General features: G+C 40.4%; 1 protein-coding gene across 3 annotated transcripts; it reads left to right on the top strand.

Annotated features, from left to right (window-relative positions):
• Nucleotides 1-937: 937 nt before the first annotated feature.
• Nucleotides 938-13,851, top strand: SLC46A3 (solute carrier family 46 member 3). 3 transcript variants are annotated; one of them, XM_053936728.1, is made up of 6 exons: nucleotides 938-976; nucleotides 1,459-1,672; nucleotides 6,741-7,614; nucleotides 8,022-8,105; nucleotides 9,553-9,709; nucleotides 11,261-13,851. In XM_053936728.1, the coding sequence occupies exons 2-6, from the start codon at nucleotides 1,481-1,483 to the stop codon at nucleotides 11,346-11,348; spliced, it is 1,395 nt and encodes a 464-aa protein (XP_053792703.1). In that variant the 5' UTR covers nucleotides 938-976; nucleotides 1,459-1,480; the 3' UTR covers nucleotides 11,349-13,851. The 3 variants fall into 3 exon arrangements, with proteins under 3 accessions (XP_053792703.1, XP_053792705.1, XP_053792704.1); XM_053936730.1 differs by lacking the exon at nucleotides 938-976 and having other exon boundaries at nucleotides 1,323-1,672; XM_053936729.1 differs by lacking the exons at nucleotides 938-976; nucleotides 9,553-9,709 and having other exon boundaries at nucleotides 1,408-1,672.
• The last annotated feature ends 489 nt before the right edge of the window (nucleotides 13,852-14,340 follow it).

The following is a 14,340-nucleotide window of genomic DNA, read 5'->3' as shown; positions in this document are numbered from 1 at the left end:
TTTGGGACTGAATGGCATGTCACATGACAGTGAACAAGTTAAAGTATTACTCAAGATCATATGACCCATGTTATGGATAATCTGTCTTCAAATCACTTTATCAAGGAACTTAATTTTCATGAAGTTTCTAAACCGCTCTTCTTATTTTAATAGAGCAAATACATCAGGGAAACTTTGAAGTTCTGATGTGCTTTTAGCAAAAGGGACTTTTTGCAGTAATGGAGAACCACCATTGAAGACTGAAAGGTGGTCCTTCAGGACTCCCCGGCTATGCCACCTCTCCTTGGTATATCACACCTGTGACAAGGCCAGAATCATTACTCGGTGCTGTCTTGGGAGGACAGTGCAGAGCTGTGTGCTCCCCGTGCTGCGGATGCCGTGTACAGCAGGGTGGGCAGAGGCCGTATCTAAACCGCACAACTGCGGGTCCGCACCGGCACAACCTTTCACGTGGAAATGCAGCAGGTGCCCCAACAGCTGTTCAAACAGCGACAAAAGGCCTTTCCCCTGACACCTGGCACCAGCTATGCCGGACCCAGAGAGCGAAATCTCTTCCTGGCAGTGCTGGGTTAATGGTTAGACTTCATTATATTAGAGGTCTTATCCAACCTACAGAGCTTTATGATTCTATTAATGAGAGACCAGCTGGTGGCTAACAAATGTTGCTTTTACACACGCTGACAAGCCGAGAGCCCACGGAAGGGGAGCAGCTATAATAACACCTCTAACCTCAGCTAAGTCAGCTGAGAGCGGGGCGCACGGCAGCACGGGGCAGCAGCACGCCGCGGGTTCCTCTTCGGCCAGGCAAGGCCACCTGGCCCCTGCGCAGGCTGAGCTCCAGGCCGGGGTCGCGGTGCTAAACGAGGCCAGCGACGCCGCTGATCACGCAGATCCTCGTTGTGTAAGCAGCCCGAACACGCCGCGGGCCCGGGGAGCGCTGAGCGGCGGCGTGAGGCGCGGTGCTGAAATCGCCAAGGTGCCGATGTGTCCTGACCTCTGGCAGCAGCTCCGCGCGTCCCCGGCACGGGGACAAGCACAGCGGCGGTGACACCCGCGGGCACGGGGACCCCGCTCCGCCGCCGGGCCCGGCCCCGCCCGCCGCAGCGCCCCGCCCGCGGGCCGAGACAGGGACGCCGCGCCGAGATGGCGGCACCCGGCCTCGTCCTGTCGGCGGCCACGGCCGGGGGGGCGGTGACGGCGCGGCGGGGGACACTCCTCCGCTGAGGGACACGGCCGCCCCCGTCCCGCCTCCCGGTGTCACGGCACTGGGGGACGGGGCCGGTGCGCAGGGGACAGCCCGGCGGGGCGGGGCGGAGCGGGAGCGCAGCCGGGACCGCTGCGCTCCGGGACGGGGGCCGGCGGAGCGTGTCCCCCGTGCATGGGGCTGTCAGCCTGCCAGCTGCTGCTCGCGGTTTCGCTTTCACCTCGTGAGCGCTTGCGATTTGTTTTCTGGCGCAGGGTTTGAAGCCCAGACCCAGAAATGAGGAAGGTTCTGTGCGTGGAGCCCGTCATTTTCATCTACATTTTTGCGTCTTCCCTGACGAGCCCGCTGGTGCAGCAGTTCATCTACCGGCGCCTGTGGGAGCAGGAGTACAACTCTACTTTCGTGAGCGACAGCAATGTCAGTCACTGCGAGCAGAATAAGAGCAGCCCGGCTTATATCAAACAGAAGGCAAGTGGCGGGGGAGGAATAATAATTGTAAATAAATCTGCAGCCAGGAGGTGCTGCCTCAGTATTACCTCCTATTTTATAACCTTAACCTTTAATTCTCCGGAAAGCTGTAGTTTTACAGCAAGTTACAACCTGCTCTCACTTCACTGTCTCCTCGCTCTAATGTTATGCTGTAGGTAGTGATAGTGCTTTAAAGACAAAGATTTGTCTCCAGGAAGATACTGAAACAAATTCGTATTTTAGCGGGTCTTGAAAATCGCCTGAGAGAATGGGGACCAAATTAGCATTGGGCTGGCATTACAGCGGGTACAACTGGAGGTGGAGGCTCCTCCTCCCACACCATTGTGCGTGTTGTGTTTGTGAGCCACCCGTTGTCTCTCTGGCTTCTAATGTTCTTTGTAACCATGTGAAGTTTAGCAAATACCCTGTAATTTTGAGGAACAGCATCTAGCTTAAAATACATGTATTTCAGAGGAATTACAAGAAAAAGGAACAGGGGAAATTAATTTCTTCTTGTGGTTTTAAAATGTGGGAAAAATTTAACTGATCTTTGCATGATCAAATACAGTTGATGGTTTGCCATTCAGAGTACTAGTCTGCCTTGTTGGAATACAAGGATGTCAAAATGACAAGATCCCATGGTCAGTTACATTTTTAGCACTTTTCCATAGTTCAGTGTGCTGAATAGTTAGTTATTGAGTGGTACCTCTTCCATTGCACTTCCAGTGCAGTTTTAATGCTACACTTAAGCAGAGCTAGCTGTGAGCTGCCAGCAGAAGAGATGGTAATTCTCCATTTCCCTTCCTCCTCTCAACCCATGTGTTGTATCTCGCAGTTCTGCAGTTACAGGTTATGGTTTGGATTTGAGAGGGTCACTGATTCAACAGAAAGCTCATCTCTTGTTTGGGGGGTGTTGCTTTTTGAATGTTGTTTTATTTTCTGAAGCAATACACTGCTCTGGCACACTCAGTGGCCACATGATTTCTGTGTCTAACATGGGAATAGCAGAGGGAACATGTTTTCAGAAGAGGTGCAATAGAACTATATTTGTCAACAACAACTGCCAGTTGGGTTGGATAAAGTGAAAGATGAAACCACTGTAGGGTCAGAAAAGTAAATGATTCACCATATAAATTACACAGAAGTTGGGGTTACAGAAACAGTCAGCTGTCAGTCCCCTACGCTGCTGAAAAGGTGGCACTTGAAAATTTTTGCTCACATCCCATATCTGAATCTCTGATGTGCTGCATATGTGCAAGACTGAACGCCTGAGCTTATCTGCCTCATTTGTCATGTATAAAAGGAGATTGTTAATGGTACATGCTTCCAGTGAAGGTGAGCAAAGAAATAATTCAGGACTTTTAGTGTGGCATATGTTCTTTGTCATGTGACAGAAGCTGGTCTTAGTAGGAAAAATGTGAAAAGGTCAATAGAATTGTGGTCCAACATGGTTTCTGGGCTGACCCATGGAGGTAATTACTAGTTATTGTCAGAGTAATGCTTGTATGTTACTGCCAAAAAAGTGGTTTTTTTAGTATTAGCTCCCCATTTGATGCTGTGTCTGGCCATTTTCTCTAAGCATACAATTCTAATTGCAGAGCCCATCAAGAAATCAACATTTCAAATACATCTTTGCATTTTGCAACCCCCTCAAATTCAACCTGATTTTCAAATTGCCATCACCTCTATGGTTCAAGATATAAGATTTCATATTTCTTTTCTCAAAACACTGAAGTAGAGTGCTCATTTTCAGCTGAAGATAGCATCTCTGATGTGATGACATATTCACACTTTACAGGTCTTTTGTTTACAAATTATAGTTATTTTGATATTTGAGAACATGAGTCCTTCAAGACAGCAGTTGAATAATGGCCAAGAGAACTTCGTTTCCCGTTCCTGCCAAATTTCTGTTCCCTGCATTTCAGTGATTGCCAGTAGGGCATGAGCTTTTGAACAATTACACTCTTGTCTGGATGCCTTGCTGCATTTTTATACCACACTAGTTACCATAGTGTAACAATGTAAGTGCTCAAAACATGCATTAATTTAAGTGCAAATGGGCCCCTGTGCTGAGTAATGGTCCTGTGTATGGGCCAAAGAGAAGATCCAGTTACTTAATTCCAAACCCTTTTGCAGGGAAGTGTGAAGTTGGTGTTCCGGATTTTCCAAGACCTTCCTAACCTAAACCTAACTGAATTAGGTTTATAGATGTTGTAACTGCTGCTGTAAGGCCCTGTTTGACATTAATGTTTAAAAGAACATCTCTCTTTAACAGTTAATTTAGTGTAAGTCCTTATGTTCTAAGAATGAAGAAGCTTTATACTAATCTCAGCTATTTCAAAGCAAAATGTAAAAGGAAATTGAAGACAAAAATCACTTGGAGCCTGCATAAAAAGTAGAATATAATTCAAAATGGTTAGTCTTTGCAGAATTTAGATTAATTATTTTTTACAAATTGAAAAAAATAGTCATAATAAAGTGAGTTTGAAGGTAATTTGAATATAAACTGAAGCATTCTGATCACTGACTTGGATAATCCTTTTCTAATATCTCAGAGCTATATTATTAATCATTAAACATTATTTACCCCATTCCATTGATTTATTATCCAATCCATTAATTTCCCCTTGCTACTCAGTAATATTTTATCTTATGAGCCTGTGAGTTTATCATGTCCTTTATATTATTCAATCTTAGGTTCTGCACTTCTCTCATAATTTAATTCTTTTATATGTTACTTGCTTCTTTATTTTCATTCTTTTAATTTTGAAATAGGTGATTGAAATATCTATTTCTGTCCACTGTGAGTAATTTTTCAGAGTAGAGTGAGTTTGCAGATTAAAAAGCTAAACCTTTCTCTTTAAATATATATAGTTCCAGTGATTATTTAATGGAGTTATGAGATTTTAAAGCAGGTGCAGGTTTGACCTATCATTTTCTATATTCTTTTCCTTTGGCTTTATAAAACCATAGAGTGAGCAGTTGCATGCCTTACACTCTAAATGGATTTTTCCTGTACTTATGTCTGTAGTCTTCGTTTAGGGAGACATCAAGTTTTTTATCTCAGCAAGTTCACGGTCATGTGTGGTACCTGGATGTATAACCATGTTTTGTGTGTTGCACAACCTCTTCCAAAACAAGGACACCAAAAACCCAAGTTTTTGGTTTTTCATTCTTTCAGTTGTAAACTTCATTATGGTCTGGCAATAAACTTTGTATTATGTGGTTAATGTGGGTTGAGATGATACATATTAACATTTAATTTTATTTTTAACATAGTAGCATTTTTTTGATGCTCATGGCTTTGAACAAAGAATCAATGTCTGCAACTATATAGCGTTCTTTTTGTCAGCAGCAGAGGAGTTAAAGATCAGAATAACGTTTTCCATCTCAGTTTGTTCAGACTTCATGGTTTTGACCTTTCCAGGGTGACAGCACTGCTGGCCAGTGGACAGGATGTCATGAATACTAAGGCAGTCAGACACCATAAGGGAAGGGAGCAAAAGACTTTGAGGTGCTAAGGATCTTAAAGGCTTTCCCTGAGAACCTCAGGATCAGTTGAATTTTGCTCTTGTAATAAAACCTGGTATCTTGTAAGCAAAGGAAGAAATTGAATGAGAAACTCATGGTCTCTGCCTGTAAATATAAATATGAATTTACAAAGCATTCAACAGCTTTTAAAATTGCCCAGAGTATATTCCTGTAAGTTCAAGGGGTTTTTCCATCATTTTGGATGCTACTCAGTCAGGATTATGTTAGCTACAGATGAGATGCCTGAAACGTGGAGTATAGATGGCTTGAATACAGGCTGAAAATGGTGTGGGCAGATGCCTGCCCAAGACAGTGTTATGCCTCAGAAAACTCCAAGACTTTCAGCAAGACTTACTCTCTGCATTTGAAACTTTATCTTAGCTAGTATAAAGGGTTTGTATGAATAAAGTTGCTTCCTTTTCCCCTGCTGTCTGATCAGGTGGTTGTCTTTGAAAGGGCTGTTGTGGCTGCTCTCATCAGGTCTGTATCTATGCATTAGAAACAAGATCTGAATTAGCTTGCTGAGTGTCCTTTAGCATCTGGCTTCATAACAATTTTAATTTTTTTTTATTAAATGTTCTTTTTTTCTACAGCCATTCATGCTCTGTTAAATGGTTGTTTTTCAGTCACATTTTATTTTTATACTTCTGCTAAAAAGGACTCTGAAATTTTCCTCCTAATTGGTGTTTACAGTTTATTTTTATAGTGTTAGCTGCTGTTCCTTATGTGAATACCTGCTGTGATGTATCTGTAGAGACATCACTGATTTGGACAATTTCTGAACCCAGAGCTTTACAGTGCTTGCAAAATCCATTAATTCATATACCTGTGAGTCAGTACAATATTTAAATCTGTATTTCACATTTTTGGTTATTACTGTTTTTTGTAATAGTATTAGTAAGATTGTACAGTGGGACATCAGAATAAATTTGATCTGTTTACTTGCATAGTGTGCTCTAGTCCATTAATTGTTCCTTGTAACAACCCCCTCAGTAGAATTATTTGGGAGGAAAAATGATCTCCTGTGAGGAGGGAGCATGGGGTGTTTTCCTTAATCAATGACTGGCTTACTACTGATTTCTGATTAAAATAGCCCAGTGCCCTCTTACCGTACCCTGTATTGAAGGAGATACTTGCAATTAAAGATACTTACAGCTCTTGCAAGTGCATGTTCAAAATGATTGTTCTCTTGTCTACATTGAAACTTCTCAGTCAACAGTACTAGTAAGACTGTGTCTTAAGCTCTAGGTTTTGGATTAAAATGTAACAGGGAATGTTTGAGGAATACTGAAGATCAAATTAAGAAAGACTGAATAAGCAATGTATTTTATTATAGCCTAGTATATCAAAATGTCATATAATCTTATAAAACTACATTGCATGTATTATGTTTCATAATAGTATAATTAATAATTGATAAACATGTACAGTGATATTTATTGTATTGCATGTTAATAATTATGTGTGTAATATTGTGACAGATTTTTTTCCCCAATGTATTATAGTATTAATAATTATTTTTATTTTCTGTTTGCAGGAAGTTCAAGAAAAAGCCTCTGTTTTTAATATGCAGTTGGACTTAACTAGAGCCATTCCCAGCCTTATAGTTGCCTTTGTCATTGTAGCTAATGGGGATCGCCAGGGACACAAAAGGTCTTTAGTTTTACCATCAATGGGAGCTTTGATTTCTGGTATTAGCTTGACTGCAATATCATATTTTTCCTTGTCACTCTCTGTCCTATTTGCAGTCGCATTTATTACTGGACTGTTTGGGAGTATAGCAACTTTCCTTGGAGGAGGCTTTGCTTACATAGCAGAGGAGTGCCATGATGAGAAGCAGAAAACAACACGGATAGCTGTAGTGGATTTGATTTTTGGAGTTGTATCTGGATTGGCAGGACTGTCATCTGGCTACTTTCTAAGAGGAATAGGCTTTCCATGGACATTTGTGATATCATCTCTGCTCCATGTCATTAATATCATCTATATTGTATTTTTTCTGGAAGATACCGTAGGCATATCTCAATTCCAGCATGAAGCACCAGTATCCTGGAAAGAACTTCTTAGGGAGACGTTTTCTGGAGTGTACATGCTTTTTCAAACTGCCCCTTACAAAAAGAGAATTTTAATAATTGTGTTACTTTTTACATTTATGACTTACTTGTTTACTGCGCTGGGTGGGAGTTCACTTTTTACACTGTATGAACTGGATGAGCCGCTCTGCTGGAATGAAGTATACATTGGATATGGAGCAGCTGCATCCACTTCCATCTCGCTGACCAGCTTTTTAGGCGTTTACTTATTTTCCAAATGTCTCAAAGACATTTATATTGTCTTTATTGGGATGTTTTCTTACATTGGAGGAATGATCATGGCTGCCTTTGCCAAAACTACTCTGCTCATGTTTTTAGGTGAGTTCAGAATCAGTTTTTCCATGGTCAACAATGTATATGAAAATACTGCTGTGTTATCTGTAGTGAATGCAGTTGTTGGATATTGAACATGCCACCTTGAAAGGGTCATGGAGAGGTAAAATATAAATGGTTGATCAGACTGATCTAGGATTTGATTAAAAGATGAACTGTGTGGAGAAACAATGGAATTACCTGCTTATGGTTTTAGTGCCATAGAAATATATTTGATTTATTAATTTCTCTGTTCTTGAGAATTTTGTCTCAGTGCACATCTAGTCTGACTTTTCTGTTGCCTTTTACTGTTTGGGGAACTAAGTGTTCAAAAGTATATGACTAATGCAGTTGCAATATATTTGTAAATTCCTGGATTTTAATTACTTCAATGTCTCATGGCTGCTTTACAGTGAGAGTGCCATCTTTGTTCTGCTTTATGCCTGTTCCTGTTCTCCGATCCATGCTGTCAAAAGTGGTTCTCCCTGGTGAACAGGGTAAGTAGAATTGTTTTTAAACAATAAAATAATATGGTGCTTCAGAACAGAGATGCACAAAGATTACCTTTAAACAAACAGATCTGTATTGGTACTTTAAGATTGTTTTTCTTTCAAGTTCTGTATAACATGAGCCTGTGTCTTGACATTAATGGTTGCTGGTTCTGAATTAAATATAAACAACACTGTGTTAAAAACTACTGCAAGTTTCAACTTTCAAACAAAATAGTTCTTAAATTAAAGACAATGAGAAACTTGAAGCAGAAGAATGCCCATTACAAGTGTGATTTCACAAGGGCTTCTACATTCACAAGACTTTGGCATGCAGAGAAAGATATGTTTCTGTTATTTAGTCAATTTCGCACTTACTAATTTAAAAAGGTAAGCAGTAGGTGGTCAATCTTCATAGCACTTGGAAACAATTAGACTGGTATCCTCAGCTATGGAGCAGGAATCCAACTTCAGGCCTGTGGCTTCTAAACATGTCCCAAGAAATATAACATAATACTTCTCAAAGTCCTTTCCTTTTGGAACACAGAAAAAAGCATGCCAGGCCTCAAAATATGGCTCTAATATCCCATATTTTGCTTTTGGGGAGTGTGTATTTTCTAGATTTTGGGAAATATATACTTTCTAGAAACATTTTCCTGAGTTGCTTTATTTTATTTTTTAAAAGATTAATCTTTATACACTAAAACAAAGATCTCTTTGTGCTAGCTGTGCTAAAATGCACCTCTGGTATTGAGTTTCTTGGCATTCTTCAGGGCTTTGGCTACTCGAGTAGCTTGATGCAGCCATCAGGTTGCCTCTTGTCATCATTTTCTGCTTACCTAGTGTGATATTGGTTATGGTTCTGTGACTATGAATGCAGCTTGGGAAAATGTGTTCAACAAGACACGGGATAGACTGCCACCCCAAAGGGTAGTTCAGTCCAAAAACTGTTGTTTGTTTCTTTTCAAAAATGAGAAGGCAGTGGTTTTAAGCTGAACCAGCAGTCCTTGTTGAATCAGTCTTTTCCCCATATAAGAGTGAAGGTTAGAGAAGGAAGGAACAAGAAAGGGAAAAGCAAGAATGAAGAAGAGAACTGGAAGGGGTAAAGGATGGAGATGCGCACAACATGGGTTAGCGAGGATGAACAGGTTAAACTTGATGTGATAAGCAAATGCAAGGAAGTAGGCATGGTGACAGAATAATAGTAAAGAAAAATAGTTTCCATCAACAAAATGTGTTGTTTATTTGTTGGTTTTTTGTTCATTTAAAAGAACTAGCATTTTGTAGGAGTTGCCACAGAAGACACTTCCATAGCAAAGTATGATTGTCTAGTGCTTCTAACTTGCATACCTGCAAAAATACTGTCAACAGATATATCTTTTGAACCATGTTTAAAAACTGCAGTACTTTGAAGAGATTTTGTTTTGTTTGTAATTTGCCCATTTATTTTTGGCAGGTGCTGTGTTTGCTTGCATTGCCTGTTTAGAAGTTGTGACCGGCACAATGTCAATTTCAATTTTTAACATTCTCTATGCAACTACTGTTGCATGGTTTTCAGGCTTTAGCTTTCTCCTATCAGCAGGCCTTTGTCTAATTCCACTGTCTGTCCTGTGGTAAGTACGGATCAGGAGGGTCCTTCTAACTGCCTTTGCTAGTAATTTCTATTTTGACATGAATTGAAGCTGAATAGTGTAGTGTAGTAGTTCTCAAACTTTCCTATCTGCTAGGGTACTGTAGTGGCTCTAGCTTCATGGCTTTTCCCTGATCCAGCTACCTTCCCCCAAACTGAAGCCTATCCTGAATGTACTGCCAGTGGGATACACCATTCCCTTGACTGCACGTGTAACTTCCCTTGGTTTGAGACCTTTACATGGTCTTTCTTCCAGGAAAGCCTTTCCTACAGATCACGTGAAAAGCATGAACTTAATTTTGCAATCTGAGCTCTTCTAGATGCTAATGAGGGTTATAAATGTGACAGTCACCCACTGGGTTTAATGGAAAGCTATCTGTCCTGGTCTTTGGTCATGGGTACCTTGTGACCAAGTGTCATTAAAATCTGTAAAAGATTTGAAAGCCCAAAAGAATAAAGTTCTAAACATGTTTTAAAAAATAGGCCTCTATAGCAGTTGTGTCTAATCATATCTAGTGACCATCTAGTAATATGGACAGTGAAATACCATTAATGAGTACTCATAAAGCAAAGATCACTTTACATTATTTCCAGTATAAATTCTTTATAGGATGCTGAAACAAAAATCTAAATGACAGAAGAGTCAATTTTCATTAGATAGATTTACAGATGAGGAAAAAAATGTTTTTCTTAAGAGGGTGGCACTCTGGCTGGAGACGTGTATTTTTTCCTAATACTTAGACTTCACCTCAGTCACCTTTTATCTCTGCATCAGCTGCATTTTAAGATTTAAATAAGCAGTGGTAATGCTGTAGATTTAGAACATTTCACAAAATTTCAAGTCTATTCTTGCTTCATTGTAATTATTTACACAGTCTTTACAGAGAAGCTATACTAATGGTAATTTAAGGTAGTGATGGGTCTTAGACCTGAAGGAATTGAAGCAAAGGGGTCTTGCATGTGAGTAGAATACTTTCCAGTAAAGTAGTAAAATAATTGAGAAATTCAGTTACATTAACAAAGGCACAGTAAGTACTTGTTCTATTAAATATTATCTTTAGTTTAGTTCAGTGTAAGCTGACAAAGTGTCTATTAAGAGAGCAACCTCTACTGCAGAAAAGGAAACATATTTATCATCAATCAGCCCATCTTGCTTGTACTGTAGTACATCATCACCATAAATTTCTGAAAGTTATATTTCTTTACCTTCTGTCATTAATTTCAGATATCTGACCCTTTGAATACCCTTTCTCAGCACCTTTCTTTTTAGAGTGTCATGCAGCTGGACAGCAGAAAAGGTAGCTGTTCCAGTCTGTAACAGGCAGAGTAGTTTAGTACTGTGCTCAAATGCAGTAATAATATTGTCTGACTTTTGTAATTAGGGCAAATAGTGTCACTGCTTTCGTTTACTAAGACACATTTGTGCCACAGAAGATGGCTGCAGAGAGCTGTCCTGTGTGTTTGTTGGTACTGAACCAGCATGCTCTACTGAATTATCTCAGCTAAAGATACCTGTCTTATCTTTGTCTTACAGCTGGCTTCTGTGCACAAGCTGGAATGGGGAGGACTTGGCTCTGCTGGTACCTGAAGAAGTATCCAGCTTAGAGAGTGCTGATAGTTGAACAAAGGATCCACATACTCAGGATTTCTAATCTGACATGCAGTGGCAGAGATAGTTATGTCACACAGAAACCACAGAGATAACACAACAGAATCTCCAACTGGCCCTGCAGAAATAAGCACTAAATTGGTACCACTCAATACCCAGTCTCTTTTTAGCACTTGACTAAAGCTAACTCTTAATTATGAAAATAGGCTGATAATTGAGATTAATGCTGCTTCAGCATGAAGGAAAAAATAAGGTAGGATGATACTTTTCCCACTTACCCTTTCTCAAGTTTGAGAATGTCTGATGTGGATTGTGATATATCTTGTATCAGTCTAACTTGGGTGACAAAGATAAGCTTAGCAACCCAGAGGACACTGGCAATTCTGCTGAAGCCATTGCAGCTTGTGCCAGCTGAGGATGTGGTCCACTGTGTACATCTTGAACAGCCTGTCTTAACAGTGAAGCCCTCAAACTGTCTAAAATTACTAAACTAAAAAATAGGTTTTTTTCAGAAAGCAAACTGGAGACAGTACTTAGACCTGCCATAAGTACACTTACTGTTCTGCAGCTAGCAGAGTGTTTGTGTAAGTTTAACGTAAGATGTGTGGAGCTTGCCTGTGACTTAGTTCTTGAAATGGATTTTCACACAGAACTGTCAGAAAATTTCCATCTTGCAGAGTGTGAAGTTCAGCCTAAACCTACATTTTGCAGAGGCCATATTGCACATTTATCATTTTCCATACATTAAGGACTCCGTACAGACATGTTTTGTCCCAGAGATACTTCTTGTTTTGTAGTTAAGTTGGTACTTAGCTTAAACGTTTCTTTTAGTGAAAAGCTGTGATAGCACTTCTTATTTGTAGATCTTTATTTTTTTAACAACCCTGAAATGAGGTGTCAAAATCAGAATCATGAATCTAATAATTTTGCAACAAATGCAGCATAATTTATGAACATTTGAACAGCACTTCTAATCTTCAAAGCACTTTACAAATGCTATTCAAATGTCCTTCCATAACAGATACTATCCTCTCGGTTGCATAGAGAGAAATTAACAGAGAGGACAAGTGACATGCCCAGCGCTGCAGTGAAAACTGGTAAGACTGCCAAACCTAGGAATCAGTTTCAGCCCTGACTCCTCACCTTTTCCCTTAAGATCTTTAAGTAGAAATTATCCTGAGTATTTGGTTCTGGAATGCACAGCACAGCAGAAGTGAGAGTATAACACCGTGTTAAGGACCACTCCCATCTGTTGATTTTGTTAAATTTGACAGCTAATACTGTTCTGATCTCTCAAAGTTGTGTGTGACTCTTTTCCCCCAAAACAGATTAGGTATAAAAAGCAAAACAACATAAAGTTTTTGCCATTTAGAGAATGAAACCTCTAGAAAAGCAACTACAATGACTTCACATGCACACAGCATAGGATAAAACTGCAGACAGGCATAGCATGTGCTGTATAATTGATGAGCTGCTTACAGCCACTGATACCCATCCTATGAACAGAGACTCCTGCAGAACTTCCCAGTGGTACTCCACCAAAAACCAGTAATACCAAATCATGATGATACTTTTATAGATCCTTTGTAACTGAATGATTGCATTCTTTCCAAGTTATGTATCATGATATCAGAGAAGCCTGGAAGAAGGTTCAAATAAGTTAAAGGGAGAGCTTACAGTATTCACGAGACCACTATCTGCTCAGCACAGGTGAAAACAGGGTCATTTATCCAGGCCAGAGGGAATGTACTAACATCTCTAGCCAGCTCTTACACTTCTGTCCTGAACTCCCAAGACTGATGTTGGCAATTAAAGATCATTAGCTTTCTCTCAGTAGTTTAGACAAGAGCCAGAAAATAAAACTGCTTAATGCCTTTGAGGTGCCCAAGCCACTGCCAACTTATTGGTAACATGAGCTGAGTTCTACAATAACCAGTGGGTCCAAAACATAATGAGTACTTGTAGAGAGATTAAGAAAACACTGATGTAGAGGATTTTAGCACAAACATTACATTGTCTTCCTTGCCTCTTCATTATGCAGTTATGTAAGGCTTTATGAAATTAACTATTTCACACAAAACTGCTTGGAAATAAAAAAACAAATGCAGAAGGGGCATTTACCTTCACTTGCTCTTCTTCAGTGCACACCTCTTCTAGTACTTGGAAGCTCACAACAAAGCAAGCCACTTCCACAGTGGTGCTGTGTCAGTCAGTCCAACTGAGGACAAGACCATACACCTCAGGAATGGCTTTGTTATGATTTAACTGCACAAAGTACGTGCTGTTTGCAGAGTGTTTCTGGTAGATGGAGCATTTAGAACTGGCTATAAATTTAGGCCAAAACACATGGAGGATATGAACTGTGTTTTTAAAATGCCTCACACAGTGCAAGCTGAGGAACCAAGTACTAATATGCATCAGATTATTAAAGCAAAACCTTCTAAGTTTATAATAATTTCTTTGTGTATAAATACAAATTATTTTGACATAATAATAATAAAGTTTGGGGTTTTTAACTCTGTTGCATGTGTAGTTCTTGTGCTTTTAAATTTTGTTTTGACAAATGGCCAAGGGCATGACTTATAGAGGATTGTTGGCGTCAACAGGAGCAGCACTATGGTATCATCTATTTTTTATGGTCATAACACAAACAGCAGAGCAGGAAAATGTGCTTTTGCTTCCCTCCTGTGCCTGGGGGGGAGAAAAGGATGCTGCCCAGAACACTGGCACTAAGAGGAGGTGGGGAGTTGCACAATAGGGACATCACTGCCACCTGCAAGAAGTCATGGTGGGGGCTTGTGTTGCACCTGCCAGAGCAGCGGAGCTGGAAGTGCCTTTGTCCCCTTACCAGGCCAGATCTGTCGCAGCTCCAGTGCCCAGCATACCCCATTTAGCTGCCTTTCTGGGTTGCTCCATGCAGCACCTGCTTTACAAAATGAGGCTTCTACAAAATGGGAAGAATGGGCTGGGGCAGGAAGCCCAGTCCACAGCCCAACCCCCTTAGC

The sequence above is a fragment of the Vidua chalybeata genome, chromosome 2, assembly GCF_026979565.1.
Source record: "Vidua chalybeata isolate OUT-0048 chromosome 2, bVidCha1 merged haplotype, whole genome shotgun sequence".
Taxonomy (NCBI): domain Eukaryota; kingdom Metazoa; phylum Chordata; class Aves; order Passeriformes; family Viduidae; genus Vidua; species Vidua chalybeata.
This window is presented reverse-complemented; position numbering and strand designations above follow the sequence as displayed.